Source organism: Taeniopygia guttata, chromosome 10 (assembly GCF_048771995.1).
Source record: "Taeniopygia guttata chromosome 10, bTaeGut7.mat, whole genome shotgun sequence".
NCBI classification, from domain to species: Eukaryota; Metazoa; Chordata; class Aves; order Passeriformes; family Estrildidae; genus Taeniopygia; species Taeniopygia guttata.
Window position 1 is genome coordinate 7,972,211 of NC_133035.1, and position 25,488 is coordinate 7,997,698.

Genomic DNA, 25,488 nt, shown 5'->3' on the forward strand with positions numbered 1-25,488 from the left:
CGTGTCCGGCGGGGGCGCTGCGCGGGGCCCGGCAGCCCCGGCGGCGGGGGCCGGGCGAGGCGGGCGCCTGCAGCCTGCGGGGGCCCTGGCCGGCGCGGCTCGGCGCTCCGCAGACCCCCGGGCGGCCTCCGGGCAGCGGCGCCCCGCTCACCGGACCCCGCCTGGCCTGGCCCCTGCCGCGGGCTGTAGCGGAGTCCTCCCGCGCCCAAACTTTGCAAAGTCTCGTAGCTCCGCTGCCGGGGCGGCGGCGGCTAGGGCAGCAGCGGGCGGGGGCGGCGGCGGAGGAGGCGGGGGCGGAGGGGGCGGGGTGCGGGCCGGCGGCGGCGGCGGCAGCAGCATCAAAGAGCCCCGATTCTTGCCGCCCTGGGAGCCATGCGCTGCTGTCTGTAATGTCAGCGGAACAGGAGAAGGACCCCATCGCGCTGAAGAGATCCCGAGGTACGGCAAGGGCTGGGCCGGGCCCGGGGGCGGCCGCCGCCGGGGCCTGGCTCCCGTGCGGAGCGCTGGCGGAGCCGCGGGATGCGCGCACCGCCCGCGCCGCCGCTGCCCGCCGGGCTCCCCTGGCCGCGCAGCCGGCTGCGGCGGGGCCGGCGGTGCGGGGGCCGCTCGAAGTTTGGTCGGTGGGGCCCGGCCGGGCCCCGCGGGCTCCCGCAGCCTGCGGGCCTTGAAAAGCAGCCCCGGGGCTCGCTGTGCGCGCAGGTGTGCCCCGCGGGGGAGGGCGGCGTGCGGTCCTGTCTCTTGTGTGTCTGGGGATGTGCAGCGCATTAGTATGCAGCGAGCATACTGCTGGTGCAAGGGAATACGGCGGCAGTGCCACATGTCCGAGTTCGTGCTGATGCAGAGCCCATAAATTACACTTGAATGTTCGCTCTTCTGCCCCCAGTCCTGGCTCCCGTGCTTGAGTCTAGTTAGAGTTTTTTCTTTCCCGTTTGGGGAAATTAAAAAAGAAAAAAAAAATCGAAATATTATTCTTTACTAATAGCACTGGTGTATGGCTCTGGTGAGGTTTGAGGTATGCGTTTCTTTCAAAGGAGTAGGGAGAAGGGCAGAAATGCAGGGTCTCCTCTGACTTCGGCAGTGCAGCTGACTTTAATGGCAGTGGCACATCAGCCTGCGTAGTGATTGTTGTGTCCTTATAGTCCTTAGACACAGCAATGCCTCTCTGAATGAAATAATCAAAGACAGCAGGATGGGTGACTGGGTTGGGTGAAAATCATGGCAAAATTATAAAATTTGCAATTTAGTACTTCTCATTTTCTTGCCTCCTGTTTTGCCCCTGGAATTCTATTGTTCTTGATGTTTTAAGCTTTTTTTTTTTTTTTCTGGTTGGATAAGTGGGAAAAGGTGTGGATTCCATGGTGCACATTGTCATTGATTTACAGTTTGCTTTTCTAAAACTGCTATAGTAACAGCTGGATTGCAAGCTTGCAAATGAGAGAATGAAGACACACAGCAGTGTTACAAAGGAGACTGGGATTCGTTAACCTCCTCCACTCTCAAGCCCTGATTCTGCAAATATTTAAGCATATATAGTTCACATGCCGGAGTTACCCACCAAATTCCACCCAATTGCAGCTTAATATCAAAACTGTTTACAGTCTTAGGGCCACAGAATAGGCTCACCAAATTTGGTTGAAATTGGACTATTCTTAGTTTTCTGTCTATAATGAAAAGTTTATTCAGATGTTTAATTTTCTTGGGAGAATGTTCTTACTGAGATAAAGTACTGTTTAAAAAGACTCTGGCATCAGACTCTGGCATCCATCCTCTAAAAACCTAGACTGACATTTGTCATTGAATATGAAAATATTCCATACTGTATTTGCAGTATGTTAAGTATGGCATAAATTACATGCAAAGTCAAAATCCCTTAATGTGTAAACAAAATACAACTTGCAATTCTCCTAATACTGAAAATGTCAATCTTAGGTACGTATGAAGTAAAAGAGAATATGAGGCTTATGTCTTCTCCTTTGCCCAACTGTGAATGGCTGAAATTAATTTTATCTGTAGTTTAATAGGGGAAGAGTTATCAGATATGTATTTATATCTTCAGATCCATGAGACAGGTGATGTCCCAGTCAAAAGGATTGTAATTTTGCCCAAAAAAATTAGTCTCAGATGATGAATAATTTTTCATTAGTGCAGTGTTCCAAAATGCTTGGTATTCCTTTAATGAAAGTCTGTGTGGTAGGTACCAAAAGTGACTTTGTGGAAAGTTTATTTTGGCTTCATGAAAATAAGCCTTATTCACTCTATTTTGGAGGTATGCTAGGACTAATATTCTGTTTCCTTTCATGTATAAATTAAATCATTATAGAACCCAAAGGGAAAATATAAATTCTTAGGACTGAATTAAATCATTGGCCTCACACAGTGAGAACTGAAAATACAAAAGCTTTGTGCCTTTCCAGACACAGGACTCCCTTCTCTAAACCGAGGCATGTGAATGGCCTTGCTGATGAAAGTAGTTCAGGTAGAAATTGATGGAACTTGTCACTGGAGTTTTAATGTTCATATGCTTATGCTTTTGAAGAATGATGTCCCAGAGAGGGAATTTATATGTAATTTTATAAAGTTTTAACTTCAGCTACTGTAAACCAGCACTTGTGTATGACCCTAAGTATTCTACTTGATCACAAATTTACTGATGTCTGTGCTGCTAGTTGTTGAATCTGTTAAAAGAAATCTGGATATTTTGAGTATTTTGCTATCAGTGGTTAACATCAATTATATTTTAAGCATACAGGGACATGAACAGGAGTGTAATTTATGCAGTTGTGAGGATTAGTGTTCACGGTGCATTCTTACACTAAATTTAGAATAAACTTATAGGAACACTGGAGAAGAAGCCAATAGAAAGTACGGGAACAGTTTTGAGAAAATAGATTATAAAGAAGGCGATTTATAGAGTTGAAATTTGCCATCATTCTTTATGTAAAACTTCATGCTGTAATCATTTAGTATCTACAGGTAATGTAGTGGCAGTGCTTCATAGCACACTGTGTATATGCGGGATTTTATATTCTAAATCAAGGCAAAAAGGTCTCTTTTTGAAGAATAATCCCTAGTTTCTCTGATGGTATCTTAGACCACAATATGCTATGTGCATGAGTTTATTTTGAGAACTTGGGTGTGACGTCATGCCCTTGGCTTTGAAATTCAGACTTAAAATTTGATAGGTGTTGATCTGGGATATCTACGTATCGTTCTTATGTGCAATGAAAAATAAAATCAGTTTTAACAGTGACAACCAGAGCCAAAAGGAACTTATTAAAGCAGAGGCAGAACTGGATTCTTACTTGACGTAGGACTGGTAAATTCCCCATAACCTCAAAAAAAAAAACCAAAATAGGCATGGAGGAAGCGCTAGGAGTGAAAATGTGTCAGGCCTCCTTGGATTAGGGGTATTTCAAATAACTTGGATATTTTGGTCTGTGTACAGGCAATTTGGTCTGCTGCTTCCCTGTGAGAAGAGATTTTGTGTTATGTTGCTGAATATTCCTAAATCTGGTTTACCTGTCTGCTGGGAACACTTGTCTAACAGAGCAGTGTAAAGTCATACATTGTGCTGCTTTGCATAATACTGTTGATAATTCACAGTTATCTCCAGGTTGTCTTTGGTAATGAAGACCTGTGTGTTCAGCTGGGTGCTTGCATCTTGATAAAGTTTGACTCGTATTCTGAATATCAATTTTAAACAAACAACAGTAAAATGTTTGGGTTGGATTGCCTGCTTACTGTTCTGTGCTGTTGCTATATATTTATATAAAAGAGCAAATAATCTATTATCCTAATGGGTCTGGGAAAAAAAGAATTAATATAGTTTCTTAATATAATGATGTTACTACTTTAATATGTGTTGCTCTGGTATCACCTGAGAATGCTTCTCATACTTCAGCTCAGGGTTTTCTTTACATTCCCATAATGTGGCAATTTCACTTGAGCCTGTGAAGGCAGACTGGCTGGGATAATAATGAATTTGCTAGATTTATTTTTCACTTATGGTCTAACTAGGATTTTAAGAATGAAAACCACAATTTATACAAATTTGAGATCTTGTCTCACTGCTGTGAAAGGTGGAGAATCCCAGGGGAAGTACAGGTATCTCTTTGTATTGCTCTGGGTGAAGTCTGATTGAGCAACCAGTGAAATTAACATTCCTTACTTTTTTTTTGTGCCAGGATAGCCTTGCTCTGTTATTATGTAAGGTTTCTGCAGAGCTGGGCTGGTTCACTTATTATTGGCAGGTGTCTTTTTGTTTGATCAAGTCTTGCATTTAGTGAAATTTAGATTTGGTGCACTGGAGATTGGTCGAAACAACATGGCAAGTTTTCAGTGGTTTTTGTTCATGGATCTACTACTGTTTGCTTTTCCTTCATGGTGGATTGTAACAATCTGTTGTATATTGCTACATGGATGCTGTGTCTATGTGAGTTAAAAGGTGATTCTTAGACATGGCTTTTTGCAGTTCTTCTGAAAGTTTTATGATTTATGCAAACAAATACTTCTAACTGGTGATGTGGAGATGTTAAGAATCAAGGGACAGATAAAAATAAAATAAATGGAAATGACTATTTCAATAAGAATGAGCATGAATGGGACATGAAAGTGGTAGCAGACAGAGGTACAGGAGAGATGTTAGATTTCCTCCAGATGTGTGCTCCTTTAGCACTTGGAACATAAGGCACCAGAGTCAATGCAAATTCAGTATTTGTTACAGATATCTGAAACTATGGTAGTTAAAGACAAACTTAAAATACAGTCGACAATAAAATTAATGTACTATTGCACTGATTGATATCTTGTAGGTGGTGACACTGGATTGGATGGGTTAGGAGGACCAGGAGTTCAGCTTGGAAGCCCTGATAAGAAAAAGCGCAAAGCAAATACACAGGTAAATTTCTTTTGCTTCTTTTGAATTCTTAATAAACAGTGCACTCAAATGTTGTTTGCTGGTATGACTATCTCTCATTGTTCAGAATATCAGTTTGTTGTCACAAATAGCAGCTACATACCAAGTATTTCAGTTTTACTTTGAAGTTGAAATCTTCCTGAGTACTAGTATTTGCGCAGAAGTTATTTTAATACCTGTAAGTTGCCAAAGACATATAAAGAGAGGAGCGCAGTAAAACTGCAATAACATGGATTTTTACCTTAGGGATTTGATTCTGAGGCAGACTTTTTTTTTAATGACTTTGTAGCCATTGGTAGAAATCTGTACAGCATGAGTAGTTGCCATGAGACGACTCCTTACCTTACTGTCATTTCAGTATGTGTAGGTTTGTGGGCTAATGAATCAGTACAGTTTGTTAGTGCTTTGACCAAGCTCTTGGCATACCTTCAAGTGATTTTCAGGCAAAAGCTAAGTCAGGTAGAGCTCTTTACAGTAAATCCTTGCAATATGACATTTCTGTGCAGTTGTTCTTTCCAGAAAAGAAAGCCGCAATACAAAATATCTTAAGCAATTGGGTGTAGCACCGAGTTTTCCTTTGTGTATTCTTTGAGTGAGAGTATCTGTTAATTTGGTACTGCCTAGTGGGAATACCTTTATTTATGTAGCTAAAACAATCACTTAGACCTGTGTAGAGTCCATTGAGATGTGGATCTGTTTTCTTCATTTTTGTTTTGTTTTAAAGTAGTCATGCTGAAACTTGCTCTGAGAAATATTCAGTTACTTTACAAGGCTTCACACCTCTTTCTTGGTGCAGTTTTCTTGTGTTCTGGAATGGTAATAACTCTAGAGGACATGCAGACTAGCTTGTGTTCCTTCAGATCAGGTTGAAATTTGTGCTGCAGCAATTTTTTATTAAATAAATTTTTCAGTCTTGGTTTATTAGCACTTAGGAGGAAGTGCTTTCTGTGAGCACAGTTAGTGTGAGGGTGAACCCAGCAGGTGTTCCCTACAGGATAGTCTAGAATGAACTTCAATTGTATGACTGTACTGGTGACATTTAAACAGACTCTGGGCTCCATTAAACACTTGATTATGCTCTGTAACCAGAGCATAATCCTCATGTTTCATACCTACTGACTATTCTTTGCAGACTGCCCACAATCACTGAATGCTCTGTTTGGTATAGAAATGTACAGCATAGAATATTCCACAGACTATAGAAAATACCAGTCTGCTGAGTCCTATATTCTAAGTGCCTTTTTTGGCATTATAGTACCATTAGGTACTATATATCCTCATAGAAGTGGGGTGTCTTAAGAGATGTATATTCAGTAACATGAACCCAAAATGAAATTAAGGAAATGCTTCAAATCTGCTCTTCAACATTTGGAAATACTTTGTGTATGTGTTTGTGACAGCTGGATTTCTGTATTGTTGCTTGCTTTTTGTAAAAGATTATGAAATAGAAGTCACATATCAAGTAGTATTTTCAACTGCAAACTTTTTGAAACACTGAAACTACTATAAATCTCCACATTATCTGGAGCCCAAACTCCTCCCCTGCCTCTGTACTGAAATTTCAGACAGCCTGGCAGGGTACAGTGGGTGAATTTTACACAACAGCTGAACAGTTCTTTCAGCAGTTGTATTGCTAATCCAGAATCTTTGTGGTTGGTCTGTCTTGCAGGGAAATACTAAAACTAATTAAAGTGTTGTATTTAAAATATTTGTAGGGGTCGTCATTTCCTCCTCCATCTGAATATGCTCCACCACCGAACCCAAGCTCTGACCACCTTGTAGCTGCAAATCCATTTGATGACAACTATAATACTGTGTCTTATAAACCACTTCCTTCAGGAAATCCATATTTTAGTAATCCTGGTTATCCTGGTTTTGGAGGCTATAACACTTTCAGAATGCCACCTCACATGCTGCCCAGAGTGTCCTCACCATATGGTGGTTCTTACTCCCTCAGAAACCAACCACATCCTCTTCCTCAAAACCCTGTTGGCATGGGTTTTAGTCGACCCCACTCTTTCAGCTTTGGTCCACATGATAATCCAGGTTTTGGGAATCAACCACCTTATGGCAGTGGTCAGATAAATCAAAATGTCAATATGTCTGCTCAGCATTTCAGACCAAATCCTGGGGAGAACTTTGGCCATTCTGGTCAGATACCTCACCCTGATGTGCCAGCTAACTTTGGTCCTGGAAACAATCCAAATTTTCCAAATTCTCAGCTAGAGTCAAACCATTCTTTTGTTCCTCCACCAAATACGTACAACCAGACAAAATCATCAGCACAAAAGCAAGACTTTAGTCAAGGTGCAAGCAAAGCATCCAGCCAGAACACTGCTGCTCATCAGCATCATCACAGGACAGAGGATGTTGTGAGTCAAGGTAACAGTGACCTGAAAAATGTTACTCGAAACAATGTGGTAAATCAGGATAACAGCCATTCTAACAGTGCTGATAACACCAATGCTGGCCACTCAAATGGGACTCAGAGCAAGTCCCGCCAGCCTCGAGGTACTGCTGAAGGATGCAACTCTGAAAAGAGCAGCAAAACACCCCTCCATCCCAGTCGTCATGGACACTCGTCCTCTGAACCTGTCTACCCGTGTGGAATTTGTACACACGAAGTCAATGATGACCAGGATGCCATCCTGTGTGAAGCCTCTTGTCAGAAATGGTTCCATCGGATCTGTACAGGCATGACAGAGTCAGCCTATGGCCTTCTCACGGCAGAGGCATCGGCAGTGTGGGGCTGTGACACTTGCATGGCTGACAAGGATGTGCAGCTAATGCGCACGAGAGAGACTGCAGGACCACCTGCACTGAACACAGAAGGCTGACAGCCTGAATGGGTGCTAGTGGAGCAAATACTTGCTATGAAAATTTGGTTACAAATTGGGTACTTCACTTTCTGCAGACAATCAGTTGTGTTTGATTGCTGTCATCTTTTTCCCCCTAATCTGTATTCATTCATAAACTTCCATCTCAGATTTTGTACTCTTAGTTTTATGCGTGCAAATGTTTTACAGAATGGAATATTTTTTGTTTCTGGTTAAACTGTAACTGACAATTGATCGGAAGTAGGATGAGCATTGACAATATTATTGAAGGAAAAAATGTGCCTGTATGAATAGCCCTAATTTGCTAGTGTGTATTAATGTGTTAACTAGCACTAGCATTTAGTGCTTGGTTTTAATGGTACTATATTTGCAAGTACTCATTACTTTGTTTTTTTCTTTTGACGTGAATATCTGTTATTGATGTTCTTGCTAGCTTTTCTTTGAATATAGTAGACATGACATGGAGGAATGTGCAGTACTAATAGTTGTTATTTTAGGGTAAATGCAGAGAATGTGCTTTTTCCTATTTTTGAAGTAAAGCATTAATGTGTTATTCAAAAATCATGAATTCATGCTTAGTAACACAATGAAACCTATGCTAACTATTACACATTTCTGTTTCCTAGAAAAGGCAATAATCTGTTAACTTCTCAGCAATTACATGCTGAAGGCTCTTGCTAGGCCTTGCATTATATGGAAATTGTTGTGAAATAAGATTAAATTGGAAAAAGAACACATCGAGTTTATGAAGTCCACTGCTTTAAATCTAGAGACTGCCAGAACTAGGGTTGCTCATGCAACCTTAATTCATTTATCTTGAGGACATACCTTGGGATACAGTCTTTGCATCTGTCACGCTTGTGCAGTCATGCACCTCTCTCTCATTCTTTCTCACTGATGGTTCCAGTCTCCTGCCTCAGTGCTGCTTGAGAATTGTGATGAAGTAGTGCACGGAAAATCCTGCCCAGCTTCTAGGGCTGTCAGCTCCAGCCTGCTCAGTCACCCTGAGCTTACACAGTCCGCTTGGCATGAAGGAGGGGGCAAGGCAATGGAGTGTGCTCTGCACAGCCTCCAAATTGCTTGATAATTTGGCTAGCAAAGTCTTAAAACTAAATTCCCACCACTGCCTCAGCCAGTCTTGCAGTGAGGGGTGGTGAAGAAAGAAAATACATCTGTCATATCAGGTGAGTTTAGCTCCTATCAGAACTAAGTAATCAGAAGTTTAGCTCCTTTGCTAAACCAGATAGCCTACTGACAAGTATTAATGGCACTACAGCCTTATGTGTGAAGCTAAGAAATTCTATTTTAATAAGGGTAATTTGATCTTATTCTTGATCTCAAAAATAACTCCCGTTCTTTTTTGAATGTTGGGAAGCATCTAGCCTTGAACAGTTCAGCCTTAGCAGTGTGATGAAGTTGCACGTGCAACTGAAAAAGTTTCTTTTGAGAGAAATACTGTTTTGAATTAAAAGGAGGCACTGTGATAACAGATTCTGCTTGGAATATGTAACACTGTGCTGGAAACAGTCTTTAAACAGCAATTAAATTGTATGTTGAGCTTACAGGTATTAGTCATGTTCCTTAATGTGATACATTTTTCAGGTCTGTGATGATGAGTGATATAGGAGTTTATAGAGAATACAGTCATCTAATAAAGAGATAGTTTTCATGGTAAGCCATGCTAATGAATGAAAGTAAGGCCTGTTTGATAGCTCACCTTGTGTTTGATTTTAAATGGGCTCTGCTGTGTACATTCTGGAAGATACTGTGCAGATCTACACAACATGTTTTATTTTAAAAGTGGAAAGTTGTATAAGTGCAGTATTACCACACCATTTTTTTGTTGGGTGGTTTTTTTTTTTTTGGTTTTTATTTTTTTTTCTTTCATTAGGAAAAAGAAAATAATATCTAGAGTGTAAGTGATATATTTCATATAAGAAATTGAGAATTTTACTGTATGGAGATGGAAAGTTTAAGGTAGATCCAGAGCTGCTGTTTTCATCAGTAGTTGCTTTAATTTAGTACATTAACTAGACTTGATCTTGTTTTGTTAGAGGTGTGATTTTAAAACTACCAACAAAACACCAAACAAGCAACAACCTCTGTTAGAGAGATTTATTCTTCAGTAGTTCTCCTAATGACTGACAGACTGTTTGAATTGCTTTTGGTACCTGAAGTAGCAATTAAACCAAACCTTGTTTAGATAGATTTGTTCCTCTAGGAATCAGTTTAATCACTGCAACAATTAGCACTGTGAACATAATGGAGCTGGTTCACGCCTACAGTAATGTAAGTGAAATCAAAATTTTGCTTAGTGAAAATTCAACCAAAGCTCCAATGATGATATTGTTACCTTTCCCACTCCCATGCCCCATGACTCTTGTGAGAAGATTTTGGGGCATTTGTTCTCAGAAGTCTAATTAATGTTTTAACATTTGGAGCAGGCATTGTATTTAAAATAGCCATGTATTTCTTACTCCTTTCCTCAATCCAACATGAAGTTAAGCAACTATTTTCTAGATTAGCTGTTGGGACATTTGTATTTAAACACAGTGTTCTTAAATACCTAAAATAATCTGGAATATCATTTTATGAGGCCTTAAATTGTGTATTTATGAAACTTATTCTAACAATTTATTTTAGATTTTTTTCTAAACTGGTATTATATTGAGTTTGTAACCCAGTAAATTTTCTGCATTTATTAATTTGTAAGTTCAAGGCATTAGAAAATGTCAATGATATCAAATAAAAACAAATGAACAACCAATTCCACACTTGTTAGCACACTGATCTTAGAGATAGGACTGACAAGGATCTCCAGAAGTCATCCAACCAATATGCTTGCCCTATTGATATGCTCTTGGCATACTTGAACTCTTTATCTAGAGAGCAGTTATATTTTGGTTTTCTCTGCATGTGTTGACTAAGTAGTAGTTCAGGTATGCACAGGAGAAACAGCAATCATGTTTAATTAGTGAGGTACTAGGAAAATGTCAGCTGATTAGCATTAGAAGTTAGTTCTAGAATGATGGGTGGGAGGGAGGGTGGGAGGGTTGGCTAGAATAGGTGAGGTTTTTTGTAATACATGAAACAATTTGTATTGAACTTTCATGCGCTTCTTTCATTACTGGTGAATTAGACTTTACTGGTGCTGCACACCAAAAATATTGCAAAGATTTTGTAAATCTTGCAAACCTTAACATTTTTGTGGGAAATGCCTATGTCCTTTTTACATGGTTTGTGGTCATAATCAGAAATGCAGCCTTATATTGCTCCCAAATTTCCACCTTCCTCCCAGGGTGAGATAAACAGGTATAAATTGGATAGTGCTGTCCTTAATACTTTTTTGCTAGTGACCAATTTTAAATGAGAAAACATGTAAGTGACAGTGCTGGATACAGACTAGAGAGCAGGTAGCAAAAATCCTGTTTCTTCCTGTTTTACTCATTCCTTCTACAACTTGAAACTAGCAGGTTTGTGCTTGTCTCTTCTGAAAGAAGATGGGACTGGTGCTTGCTTCCAAAGGTTCTTTAGAGGCCTAGTTATTATTTGAGATCCTCATATGAAAGAAGCTAGAGAGAAGTAATGAAGTTTGCTCTGCTTAAAAGAAAAATATAATTTTGGGGGCTGCTCAAAGAAGATTATACTTTGTGACCTCTGAAGTTTTTAATCTAAGAACCAGTTTTGTAATCACATTTTTCAGGCTTAATTTCAAGCATGTGACAATTAATGAAGTCAGTGAAACTGCATGCACACGGTCAAGAATGTTTTAAAGTGTTTGCAGTTTGGGGCCTGTGATATTTGCAAGTGAAATGCTTATATGGTTTGAGATTTTTACAAAATCAGTGGTGTTAAAATGTAGCATCTTTTTAACATTTGTCTTTATTCCAACTTAATACAGTTACACATCTTCATTAAGTATATCCCTCTCATTTTATAAATAAACATTGCCTGTCAGTAAAAGTATTTGTGTAACATTTTTAAAAAAAGGAAGTCATGCTTCTTATCATGTTGTATGTGACTTAAACGACTGTTTCATATTAAAACTAATCTTTCCTTATGTACTGCTTAAATATGCCTGTTTTGGGATATCAGTTCAGTACTTTTTATACAATCTTGAATGTGTTCCACATTGGTGACATGTATTTTTGCAACAACTTTTTTGTTTTGATTTTAAATTAGAGCATGTCTGATGTAATACACGCATTAGTGCTGTGGTGTGTGACAAAGTTAATGTATGTAATTCAAATTGGAAAAGTTTCCAGACTTTGTCCAACATTAACCCTGTGGCCAGGGATTAAATTACTATGTAATACAAATTATTTCATACCATGATGTGTTTTAAGCTACTCTATGAAGTATGTGAAACATTATTGTTTATGGATTGGTAGCTGGTGAGGTATCTTGCATAGAATGAGCTATGATAGATGGTAGCAATTAATAATTAAAACTGAATACCTTTCAGAACCCACAGCACTGATATGCATTATCTTCTTGTTGCCATTACTTAATATGAATTTCTTAATATTATCCACTGATAAATGGGTGGATATTTGGTAATCAGCTCTTGTGTGTGAAAATTCTATTCTAAGACTCTTTACTTGTTTTACAAAACATATAATTTTTTTTGTTTGCTTAGGAGGCATATCATTTTTTTGTCTATTGGATGTGATTAGATAATATGCAGGAAGATGTAGAACTGGACGTATTTTGAAGTTATTCTGCAGTTGCAGAATAACTTCAATAATAAGTTTTGGCTGAAGCTTTCTATATTGGAATAGACTCTTCCCTAAAATTGGAAATTAAGTGTACTTAGCAGAACTCTTTAAGGCAATATAACTATCCTACACTACATCTTGAGTTATGCACATTCACTTCTTTATGTGGAAGTGATAACATCTGCTTTATATAGAAGAAGAGAAAGGTTCCTTTAGTGGCCTAGTGCTGTGTGTCATCAGTTCTGTGGTAATGAGTTCTGAGTGGTGTTCAGGCTCTCAGAGGTGTTGCCTCTAGCCTGAAGTTTTCAGTGTCACCCTTTGTCTCCTGGTTTAGAAATGGCTTATCCCAGCACCACAGGGAATAACTATTTCTGCATACCATACATAATTTTCCTTTTCATGTTCAAAGAAACTCTCTCAAAATAATTTTTTGACCTAAGCCCACCTTTTTCCTTGGAGATTTGTGCACTGTATTTCAGGAATTGCTGTATTGGGGACATTTTGGGATTGGAGTTATGAGAGTTGTCTGTTCCTAGACACTCATGTTTTCCTCTACAGAATGGTCTAAATCTGAGCTTCCTTATAACTTAGGGAGGGCAAGCTCTTAATATATATTTTTTTTTGTTTTTCTTTCTTGATAGTTTTTTTTTCTGAAATGTGAAATAATACAAAGTTGTTAGAGATTTTTATTCAAAACTTGGTCTTTCCTCCAAGCTTTTGTGTGTGGCCTTTAGAGCAGGCACTATGGTCTTTAGGGCCTTCTGACTTGGAATTTTTTGTTCACCTTCTCCTTTTAGAGTTAAAAGTGAGTAGAAAAAGGCATGTTACCAATCTACTGCCATCCAAACAATGCAAAATATAAGCTGATTAAGATTGTCGACATTTAATTTTTTTTTGTTAATTAGGATGTGATATTTTTACCTTCTAGAAGAACATATATCAGAATCTGATTCAAGTGTTCTTGGAAAATGTATATGGTAGGCTTTGTCCAGCACTGTATGTAACTTTGTTGCTTTCTGTTGTCTAGTTTCAATTTCTTTTAAAATAAAGATAATTTTTGTGGGGAAGTTGCCTGTGGACTTTCTGAAGATGATATAATGCCTAGATGGATGCTTCTCATATTCTGCCTGTGATAACACATTTGGATTAGGTGTAGTCCTGCAAGAAGCAGCATGAGGTCATATGGATCAGAAAATGCAGCTCCTGCCTCTCTTGGAGAGCTCCACTGTTCTGTAAAGGTGTTCATCTGCAGTGACTTCAAGGCAGATGGGAAAAGATCTTGTGTCTTCAGCCCCATTTCTTTCTTCACAGGAGGGGAAGGGATGCTCAAGCACCATTTGTTCAAATAGATTTTTTTAATAACTTTCTGCACTTGGAAAGTGATTATACAAAGAATTATTTATTCCAGTTTATAAAATTATTACTAAGTTCTTCCTGTTTGTTAAAATGCCAGAACTAGAACATACCAAATCACTGCTTTACCAATCTTTTTTACAAGTAACTGATCACAGGTCCCAAGCTACATATGCAAAACAGTTTGTTGGAATAAACAGAGTCTCATAAAATGTTTCTGCTTTTTGTTAAAAATATGGAGGGATGAGAGAAATGAGAGAGAATTTAGAAAGGATGTGAGAAAAAAAGGTTAGTAATTAAAGGTAAGAAAATGTAAAGCATCTAAAAGTATCCATATATTAAAACTTCTGAAGCCATTAGAAGTGAAATAACCCCAGAATAGATATATGTATGTATAGGGAGCTGGAAGGTGCAGAATATTAATAATGTTGTTAAGGTTTATCTGGAACATGCAAACATGTTTGGAACATAAATCTGCATCCTTCATAGCACAGGAGATGGGAATTTAGGAATCAGATTTTCAATGGAAAAATTTATCTTCTTTCACTGCAAACTTTCCACTGCAGACTTTATGACTGATAAAGTTAGTGCCAGCAGAAGAACCATGCTGCATGGGTGTCTCCTGTTTATTTTTCAAGTGAGAGCACAGCAGCTTGTCCAGGTAAGGCTGTGGAGTGGGTGGGACAGAGGTGGTGGTTCTGCATGTACACAACAATTCAAAACCTTTAAGGCTGATCCAAGACCTTGCTGAATCCCTTTTGTGTCCTTTAGCAGCTAAATCTACTACTTTGACATGAAAACATGTTAGTGATATTTACTGTATCTCCTACAAGCTGTGCATTGCAAATCTAGGTTTTAAGTAAATAGACATTTTGGTTGATGTATTAGAGCTCTTTTGTGTAATTTGAGAACACTGGATACTGGTAACCATTACTGTGTCTTGTAAAGCATGTATGCATAATATAGTTCTTCTAGCAGGAATAAATAATAAGCTGCTTAATTTCAGTATATGCTCTGTGATTAAACCAAAAATGACACCTGGGTGACCAAGACAGAAGACCTGCACTCAAAACCTCTGACTTTCTGGATGACTACAGCTGGAGTGGTAGGAGATTTTGAGTTACTACCTTATTATCATTCTAGCTGCTGCTGCTATGTACTTTGAATGTTCTTGGAAAGAGGAATTTAATTCAATTCTTGGATTCCAGTCTATGCAAGAATTCTTACAGATGATATTGATGTGGGTGAGCGAGGGTGGAGAATAAGCCAGAAATCATATGAGTTGTAATGGATTTCTTGCTCTAAAAAGTAATAAATCTCTGCAATACCTACTTTTATATATAAACAGTGCTTAAAAGTAACCTTCACTGTTTGAATATTGCTGTGTATTACATGTAATAGAACATAAAAATTAAATCTTAACATAAAAATTAAATCTTCAGTCGTACACATTAGAAATACTAGTTAATGTGAGCCATTAAACTCCATTATTCTTGGTCTCATTTTACAAGAAAGAAGAAAAACTAGACTTTTTGTTTCTGGATTTTTCCTATTGGTTCTAGGTAATTGTATACTTTTGAGGATCTTAAACATACCTGTGTTTGTCTCATCTTTCAGGCCATATTCTCCAGAAGCAGTTGCTTTCAATATACTAGACTTTGTTTTGGCAGATACAGTGTTACAGTTTGTTTGAGTGGTAATGTGCAAATTACCTCCTGAGTTTTTGGCAGAGACAGTGCAGCAGACAATATTGCTCAGCAATAGCGTGGGGCTGCCTGTATGACCCAGTTATTTTCAGGGGCCGTGTGGAAGTTTCAGTGCCAGCATTGCCAGAGTAGGTGAAGGAGGCGATCCTGCCCTCTGCTGAGCCATGGTGAGGCACACATGGAGCACTGTCCTCAGTACTGGGACATGGAGATCCTGGAGCAGGTCCAGCGCAGACCTACCGAGTTCATTCGAGGGTCTGCAGAATCCCTCACAAGGACAGGCTGAGGGAGCTGGCCTTGTTTACCCTCAAGGAGAAGTGGCTGGGAGGGGACCTCAGCGATGTGTGTAAATGTCTGAAGGGAGGTGCTGGAGGATGGAGCCAGGCTCTTTGTGCTTCTGAGCAATAGAACAAGAGGCAATAGGCAGAAACTGATGCTCTGGAAGTTCTGCCTTAGCTGAGGAAAAACTTCTCTGTGGGTACAGGCTGCGCAGGGAGGCTGTGGAATCTTCCTCACTGGAGATACTCCAGAACTATCCGGACACAATGCTGTGCTATGTGCACAGGATGGCCCTACTTGAACAGGGAGGCTGGACCAGATTTTTTTTTTTTTTTTTTTTTTTTTTTTTTTTTTTTGCTAAAAACTAACGTCTGAGAGTTTTTGTCATAAATTCTACGCTATCATGAGTTTGTCTCTTTCTAGAAATGTACGTGGATGCCACGAGCTGCGTTCCTTCCTGCCCTGCGGAGCTGCGGGCTGGCAGCCAGGGCCGTGGCCGCGGCCCTCAGCCCCTGGGGACTACAGCTCCCGGCGTGCACCGCGGGGCCGGGCGGGGAGCGGGGCCGGGAGCGGGGCCGGGCCGGGAGCGGAGCGGGGCCGGGCGGGGCCGGGAGCACCGGGAGCGGCGATGCCGGTGTGGCTGCGGGAGCACAGCTGGCGCCAGAGCCCCACCGCCGTGTACCTCTCGCTGCCCTTGCGCGGCGCCCGGGCCACCCCCGCCAACATCTTCTGCAGCGAGCAGTACCTGAAGGTGGGAGCCGCTCGCCTCACGGGCCTCCTGCCTCCGTAGTCCCGCTCAGAGGCACGCGCGCCTGCACCATGGCAACTCTTCAAGTTCACAGCCCTCTATCTTTTAGAATTTCCCTCTGTGTGCTGCAGGCTGCTAAACGCCCGGCCTGCGGCAGATAATGGCTTTACCACTGCTCATTCCCAATTAATGCTCTTGGCCGCTCAACAGGTGCCAGCCGCCTTTACTCTCATAAATGGACTGAATTTATACATTTGCTTGTACTGTGAATAATCCTAAATTTGAAATCTATGGCTTCTGTTGCAGTGCTGAAGAACTGGCTTTTTCAATCTCATTCATGAAATATATAACCTTGTGATGACCCAACCTTAACGGGAAGGAAGCACCTTCGCTGGGCTTCTACAAACCACTACAGTGGATACAAAGCAAATTAGTTCTGTCAGTAGTGTTGTTTTTTGAGGTTTACTGTATGCTTGTGCTCTGCTTTGAATACATGAGAGTTAATTTAAAATAGTTAATATTAGTGCAAATTATACTTTTGTAGGTAAGCATCCCTCCCTTTTTATTTGAAGCCGTTTTGTATGCTCCTATTGATGACACAAACAGCACAGCAAAGATTGGAAATGGAAACATTTTCTTCACTTTGTATAAAAAAGAACCAGCCTTGTGGGATTCCCTAACTCTAGCCAATGGTAAGTTTTCTACTCTGAAAAGTAGATTGCGTGTAAGGAAACCATACTGTGAAACTTCTGGTTATAACTGAGCTGAGATATCTGCTCAGTTCAACCTTGTTCATTATTAAAAATAGAAAGTATGTGAGAATGAAGAATATCTACTAGTTCTAACGTGTGTGAAATAATACAATGCTTCCTGCAGAATGTACATTTTGTGTTTAAGCAAATCTTAATGTTTCTCTTTTAGAGGTAGGCTTGGTAGACACTGGTTTGTCAAATTGTAATCATGTTGTATTTTGCCAAAGTAGCAAAAGAAATCATGTTTTCATTAACATGTTATGTACCAATAGAACACCAAGCCTAAGTGACTAAGATAGTTTATTTTTTTAAGCTGACAAGGAGAAACTACAGTATCTGAGAGAGAATGCTGTTCTAAAAGCCCAAGAAAAGGCAAAAGAGGAGACGGAAGCAAAAAAAATTACAAAACAGAAACACAAAAAATATGCTTTGGAGGCCACAATGAAGGTAGGTTTAGAAGGAGCTCTGCAAGATGTACATGTAAACAGCTACCAACTCATCTGGCAGATGCTTTGGTAAATGTACATTGAAAAATACAAAAAGTTCAGATTTTTTTTTTTATAGTAGTGGTGAACCTTGTTATTTCTTTGCACTTAAAACCTATTTATTATCAAACATGAAAATTTTACTGACAAAGTGCTTACAAGTTGCCATTATCTGTGTGTAATACTAATGAAAGTTTTTGGTGACAAGCTCAGATTTTTGTTTGTTCAAAGGAGAGTACAGTCATGTTACAAAATTGTAGCCTTTTGTGGCCTTTCCATATATTTAGTCCTCTTTAGCACTGTGAAAAAATACAGGTTTTAAAAATTCTAACTTATTCTTTATTGTATTTTATATCAGACTTGCTTTCTTTTTGTCTTTTTTGTGTTTGTGTCATTATTATTCTGCTTTTTATGTATATTTTAAGATAAGTTCTTAAAATTTTAATGTATATAAGAAGTCTGGTCCCTTCACTTGTCTTCAAAGGATTTTTTTTTTCTTTTGGAGTATGCAATGAAATTTTAAGATTGCATATGCAATATGGACCAAAAAGAACCACAGTTAGTGACTTTCTTAGTTGCAACAACTAAGAAAGTTGTTGCAATGTTGTACCTCTTCTAATATGTAACAATCTCAAAGAGAAGAGGAGAAATAAGACACAGTGTATTCAGATCATCACATATATTTTACATTTCTGTATTCTCCAGAGATCTACATTGGAACAGTGCTAGGATTTTCACTGTTTAAAAGTAAAACTTATTTCTGAATATTTCTGAATTGCACCTTAAGGTTGTTAGTGAAATAGTTTGAAGATGAGACCTCTAAAAGCTATTCAGAAATCTTTACTCTCACAGTCATTTTTAAGCATCTTAGTTAACTCTGCTTGTATGGTCACATTATTGCATTATTGGTTACATTATACTTGGGATATGGAACTGGGAAAATAGTGGTAACTGTAACTTAGTCAAGTCAGTATTATCAGATGTTATGTATCTCATAGGGTTTTGTTTTTTTGGTGTTTTTTTTTGTTGTTGTTTTTTTTGGTTTTTTTTAATAGCTAGAGGAAGCAGAAAGACAAAGAATTGAAGCTCTAAAAGAAAAGGAGCGTCAGAAAGTTGCTAAAGAGTTGGAGTTATGGAAAAACCAAGAAAAAGATGGTGATAAATACAAGAGCATACAAAAGAAGGAGGAATTACATCAAGAAATAGAGCCATTAAAAGAAAGAAAAAATGAAAAAATGAACAAAACTCGGATTCCTAATGAAGGAAGTTCTAAGACAAGACTCAAATCCACAAGAGGTTGTATAATTGAACTGTACTTTGTAATTCTTTTAAGTGTGGGTATAGCTTTATTCCCATATGTTTCTAATTCATTACTTATCTTTGTCTCCACCAGTTCTTTGAGCTCGTAGCTATTTTAAAATTGTTATTTCAGGCAATTTATTGAGCTAAAGCACATGAGTTCTTAGCTCTTATTGAAGTATTTGGAAATACAAGGGTGGGTTTTGTTCTAAGCTTTAGGAAAGTAAATCAGAAAGCCTTTCTGGCACTGTAGTGCAGACTTCCTGGGGGTGGGGTTTCTGGTACCCAAAGTTACCTAGCTGCTGGATTTCATAGAAGTATTCAATCTCCTTTTGTGCTCTCTGTCCTGTGTCTTGGCTCCATGGAGAGGCAGTTCAAGGAACTAAACCAGCAGAAGACATTTAATTGTCTGTTTGTGTGATTTGATATGTTAGTTTTAGCTCTTATTGTTGCCCTGTCGCAGCATCATACAAATAACAAAGAGGTGTAAGAGGAGCTTAAGTTAATTTGTGACAGATGCTGTATAATTCCATTTATTTACTTGCTACATTAGGAAGAAAAGTTGTCTGAACCTTCCCTTCAGAAGAACAAGCCTAAACTTTTCTCAAGCAACTAGAGGTTTAATTCTAATGTGCTGCATTTCTGAGTCAGGTGTAGTTTGGACTTCGGTAGAAAACCAGAAAAATCTCTTGCTTCATTTTTGATTTCCAGCGCTCTAACTCTTTTCATAGGTCATGGCTCCTGTAGTATATTTTCACAGAAGTTAAAGGAAGAACAGTTACCAGCTCCCCGAGCTCCTGCTACAATTAAAGTCAACTTTACACCACGAGTTTTTCCCACAGCTCTGCGAGAATCTCGTGTTGCAGAAGAGGAGGAGGTAAGGTGGGGAATTAATTATTGTGTATTCAGTCAATATAAAAATAGTGTCTGTGCCAAGGAATGTTACCTGTGCAATATCCTTATCTTCCAAGGAAGGCAGTATTATTTAAATTAAGATATAAAGAAACAATTTTATATAAAATGTCTTTTCTCCGTGTGGTTGTGCAGGTTAATAAATAGTATGTCCCTTTTTTGGCATGGGGAGAAATGGCAGCAGTATTAATTTAATTCCTTGAAGTACAAAATTTGAAGTGTCCTAACTCTTATATTTAAGATTCTTTCAGTTCTGTCTTAAAAGAAGCTCACAGTTCTTTTGAGCTTGATTCAATGAACACAAAGTAATTTTGAAAGATCAAAACAGACAAGTAAACAAAAATGTATTAGAGATGTGGTAACCTGCCTTCTCATGGTAATAAAATTTTTGGGGAAACTTGGAAGTTTTTCATATTGGACACTATCAAATATTTTCCTGTGTCTGAAATATGTGATCAATGGAATTCTTTTGATAAGTATGAGTGAAGAAACAAAAATAAAATCCTTTTTTGGATGTGAATTTTTACTTCAGAAATAATACTAGCACATTTTGTATTTACAGTGGCTACACAAACAAGCAGAAGCTCGAAGAATAATAAATTCTGATTTATCTGAGCTGGAAGATTTAAAAGAAGAGGAGAAGAATCCAGATTGGTTAAAGGACAAAGGAAAGTAAGTTACATTCCACTTGAAGATGTATTAAAAATGAATTAGTTTTATGGTGTTTGTCTACTGTTCAGTTTTGGTATATTCTGTTTATTATAGACAGAGTTGGTGAATGTCTAGAGTAGTCATGGTGGTCGTACTGGAGATTTTATTGACAGCTTATGGGGTTAGAATGTGATAAATCATGAGATGCAATGGTTGAAGTTCATGGTGAACAAAATAGTTGTAAACACATTATGTATATTCTTCTTTGAAGAAAGTTGAGGCAGTGCACTATAATACCTAAGTGGATTTCATTTCATTTGTACTTTTTTAGTGAGACATTAGATATCTGTATAAAATAAACTTTAGGGACTTTATACGAAAATTGGCTTATTTATATAGTTGTGTTATACAGAAACCTTTTATTTGGCAATCATAATCAGATATACAAAACTTTCAAAATTAGCCTGTGTCTACATAAATATTTATGTGTCTACATAAATATGTCCACTCTGACAATCTTTCATTGCTTGTAAGCAGTGGCTATTCTTGTTGTGTATCTCTAAACTGTATTGTCAGCAGCAAGGTGCACTGAGCTTCAGCTGTGCTGTTCTCAGAAAAGGCTATAAAGGAACCTTTTAAAGGAAAAGATGCTAAAACCTCAAATTTTTGAAAATGAGTTAACAATAAGTAAGTGGTTATTTTGTATTTATAGCCTTCTTTAAAGTGCATGTTTCACTTTTTTAATACTCAGCAAAATGTTTGCAATGGGAGACTACCTTGGGGCTGTGAATGCCTATAACCTTGCAGTGCGGCTGAACAATAAACTTCCCGTGCTGTACCTGAACCGTGCTGCTTGCCACCTCAAACTGAGAAATTTGCACAAAGCTATCGAAGATTCCTCCAAGGTATAAAAACTCAGGAGCCCAGGCTGTCATCTTTGGCATTAATGTGATTTGTTACTGTTATGGTTCTGTTTTAAGCAGATCTGTAAATACATAGTAGTGCAATTCAAAGTTTTAAAATTCAAAATTGATATAATGAAACCATGGTAAAATATTAAAATTTGATAGTGATTAATGAACTTTCAGAAATTTAAAACAAAGCAGCAATAAAATAAACCTAAACCAGACTTCCACACATTTGTGACAGATGGCCATATACTGGCCAGTAGGTTTCTTTACAGACAAAAATATTGTAGCAATGTGTACACTTGAAAAATCTCACAACTTGGAGCAGAGAAAAACAAAACCAAAGTATACTCATACATTTTCTGTTATGTTGTGGTGTGCTCCATTCGGTTGGAAGGAAAAAAAGTTGTGGTGATAAGCAGGATACCTTAAAGAACTTCCAACAAACCAAACATTTTTAAAGAAGGGCTGTATTGTCCTCGTATTTTAGCAGTGTTATTCGTGCAACAAGAAGAATGATCTCAAATGGCACCTGAATAATGTGGGAAAAGTTTTCCAATCCTTATTATTTTTTGAACTAATAAGTACTTGAGTCTTGAAACTTGGGGGTTTTTGGTCTTGTTTTTTCCTACTAACTGCTACTAAAACACATGTGCTTTTTTAGTGCTACCTTTTTCGTTTTGATAGCATGAGAGATCATATGATACATGAAAACAGAACACATTATTTGACCTCAATAAACATTTAACATGGTATTTGTCAGTTTTTAGCCATGGCAGTGTAACTGTAATTGGCAAACTACAAATCTTAATGACCAGAGTCACAAGTCATTTATAGTTAAATTTGAATAGCTATTTTCTATTTGTTCAAATAGTTATTATGTGACTGCATAATAATAGTAATTAGGTGAAAGAAGTGTTCATAAATTTAAAAAAGCCCCAAATTATGGAAAATTTACTTATAAATACTTTGGGTGTTCTCATTTGTAAAGGCACTGGAACTGTTGACACCACCTGTTCCTGATAATGAGAATGCTCGAGTGAAAGCCCACGTCAGACGTGGAACAGCATTTTGTCAGCTGGAATTATACACTGAAGGTGAGGCCTTGGTTTTATGAAAACATGCACAGGTATTTATAGTGACATGCAAGTAATTCTGTTTAGCTTAGTGAGGCTGCTCACACCTTTATGTTCTCAGAAGTGATTTTGAAGGAGGTCTGTATAATCTATGTTTATTTTTTATGAACCTTTATACCACATTCTTTATTTTTTTTTAATTTGCTGAATACTTGAAAAATCTTTACAAGTTTGAGAAAAAGGATTGCATTCCTAATTTTAGGAGTTTTTCCATTGAAGATATTAAAATAACCTGAAATATTTCTAAAATACTTGTGAAGTGCTCAGTAACATCTTTGTAAAATGAGGTAGGAAACCCATATTAATGAGTAAAATGATTCATCAAGTACATGTGATTTGTGTGAAAATAACTGAATTTATAGTGTCCCTATTCAGTTCCTCAAGAGTATCAGATTAGTTTTGTAAAGCAAATTTACAAGTGAAAGCTGGTAATAGAAACTGAAGAATATTCAAAATGTCAGTGTTATATGAAGCTTTGGCCATTGTTTACCTTTTCCTACAGGCATCACTTGGTTATTCCCTTACAGCTTCATTTGTACTTTGAAGCCTTATAAAAAAGACTAATGTAGGCAAGATTTTACTTCCCATACTCATGATTTTTTTTTTTTTTTCCCCACAAGCTCTGGTTTTCACAGTTCATGTCTTTTCTGTTCATGTTTTCACGCAGGATCATTTCCTCTCTTCTGCAGAAGACTTTAGAACAGTCACTTCATGCACACACACATATATAGGTGTATATGTACATGAATGAAGAGGCTCTATTTTCATGTTTCAAAACCTGAAAATATTTGTGGTAGAATGTTTCCACTAAAATGTTTTGTAAAATAAGATAGACAAAATATAAGTTTATTTACTAGTGGAAGCTAAACTAATACCATTCTGATGCCATCTTACTTAAGGACAAGCCTCAAGATGAATACTTTATGCATATGACTGGGGAGTGTTTATTTCCAGTTAGTTGCTAAAGAGGATACTCTTGCATAATTGATTGATATTCTTATTAATGTGTCTATATTAGGCCTTCAGGATTATGAAGCAGCTCTCAAGATTGATCCCGGAAATAAAATTTTAGAAAAAGACGCTGAGAAGATTCGACATCTAATTCAAGGAACAATGCAAAGTTCTTAATTAAAAAAAGCATAAAAAATTTTGAAGCCTTTGAGGACATCAGAAGGAATCCTATTTCTCTTCAGTGTGTGTTATCTTGACGATTTTCTGCTTCACTTGGAACACTTACAAAATTGGTAAAAAATTGGATATATTACTGGAAAGTATAGTATTATAAACCTGATTAGATATATTTTATATAAATTTGATACAAAGTTGTTGTATTTTTGGTTTTTTGTTAGCATTCTGTATTACTCTGACAATCTGAAATCCCGGACATGAAGTGGTTCCTTTTTTTATGTGTTCTTTCCAAAATGGGACCATTTCAACTACACTTCTTCCGGTAGCAGTTTTAGCAGATTTCTGAATTTACTGCATCAGTCTCTTTCCTGAATACCATTTATGACTAATTTCTTTCTTTATAATAAAGTATCATGCAGATACATATTATTGTGTGCAAATTTTATAGTGTTGTATCAGGGAGAAGGTGGCAGGCATTGTTTCCAGATGTTTTGCTTAGAGCCTTGAGAGGAGTGCTGAGGTGAGTCAGAAATGTCTGATAGGAAAGCTGCTAGCCCTGCTTTCCTACAGAAAACGGCTGCATTGCACTGGAAGGGGCTGAAAACACTTTTTTTATAACAGCTGGAAGGAGGCAGTGCAGCAGTTTGAGTGCCTCAGTTGACTGTAATGCTATACTTAAAGATATTTCTCTTTAAAATTACTGAGGGGAAGTGAGGGCTAAGGAGGAGAGACACTCGCAATGGGAGAAAGATCATCTTAGCCCTTCAGCTAACAAGGCAAAGCATTTATTATTTGTTGACTGGGGTCACAGCAAATATTGCTCAAGATTTGTATTGTATATCACTTGTATTCATATGCATTTATTTTTATTTTTTTCCCCTGTAGGATTGAGTTATCACATGACAAATACTTTTTGGTCTGTTTAAGGAAAGTGCTCTGGTGCTGTACTGATGAGCCTGCTGTAAAACTTCTCTGAGTAAGGTACCTCCCTTAGTGCAGCTGAGCCAGCCAGTTACAACCTGCTGCTCTTCAGAGGTCCAGTGAAAATTTTTTTCCTAGTTTCTCAGTCATGTAAGACATGAAACCGACACTTAAGTTGCTGTCTTAGATGAAACTAGAGGAAGATATCTTTACTAGTGAGACCTGTTGTCAATCTCCCATTTATTTTTTGTTCCAGTATCAGAGACTGTTAGGGTCTAAACCTCTGGGATTTTGCCAGTTGATGAGATGTGGTCTAGGAACGTGGGTGGGAGTTAAGAGCTGCCTTATCTCATCAGAGTTGTTCCACCTGAGGCTAGAAGAATCAAACATTAGTTGTCCATATACAGCACCTTTGTTTTTTTGGTTTTTTGTTTGTTTTTTCTTTGGGGGGGGGGTGTTGTGGCATGTTCTGGGGTGTTCTATGGTGGGGCTTTTTGTTCGTTTGGTTGTTTTTTTTGGGGGCCGAGGGTGCTGTTTATCCTTTCCCCTGGTACAAGCGTTACTGGCATGTCACAGAGCGCGTCTGCTCAGAGCGGCTGTCCCTGAGCCCGGCTCTGCCGTGGTTCCCGCGGCACAGCGCTCTCCGGGCCCCTCGGCCGGGCACAAAGGGCCGGGCCGGGCGGCGCGGCGTTGCCATGGCGGTGCCCGGGCCGCTCCGGGCGCTGCGGCGGCCGGGCCGG

At 38.6% G+C, this 25,488-nt stretch overlaps 2 protein-coding genes across 4 annotated transcripts; both read left to right on the forward strand.

Annotated features, from left to right (window-relative positions):
- Positions 1–248: 248 nt before the first annotated feature.
- PYGO1 (pygopus family PHD finger 1) lies at positions 249–8,487 on the forward strand. Its single transcript, XM_030281135.4, has 3 exons — positions 249–438; positions 4,812–4,897; positions 6,631–8,487. Exons 1-3 carry the CDS (start codon positions 390–392, stop codon positions 7,750–7,752), a joined length of 1,257 nt encoding a protein of 418 aa, XP_030136995.1. The 5' UTR covers positions 249–389; the 3' UTR covers positions 7,753–8,487.
- Positions 4,812–24,251, forward strand: DNAAF4 (dynein axonemal assembly factor 4). 3 transcript variants are annotated; one of them, XM_072933923.1, is made up of 11 exons: positions 4,812–4,897; positions 14,390–14,484; positions 14,830–14,928; positions 17,101–17,248; positions 17,622–17,755; positions 18,849–19,089; positions 19,824–19,969; positions 20,567–20,676; positions 21,407–21,560; positions 22,555–22,660; positions 23,718–24,251. In XM_072933923.1, the coding sequence occupies exons 3-11, from the start codon at positions 14,911–14,913 to the stop codon at positions 23,825–23,827; spliced, it is 1,167 nt and encodes a 388-aa protein (XP_072790024.1). In that variant the 5' UTR covers positions 4,812–4,897; positions 14,390–14,484; positions 14,830–14,910; the 3' UTR covers positions 23,828–24,251. The 3 variants fall into 3 exon arrangements, with proteins under 3 accessions (XP_072790024.1, XP_072790023.1, XP_072790022.1); XM_072933921.1 differs by lacking the exons at positions 4,812–4,897; positions 14,390–14,484; positions 14,830–14,928 and adding exons at positions 16,372–16,393; positions 16,425–16,559; XM_072933922.1 differs by lacking the exons at positions 4,812–4,897; positions 14,390–14,484; positions 14,830–14,928; positions 17,101–17,248 and adding exons at positions 16,203–16,393; positions 16,425–16,559.
- Positions 24,252–25,488: the final 1,237 nt, after the last annotated feature.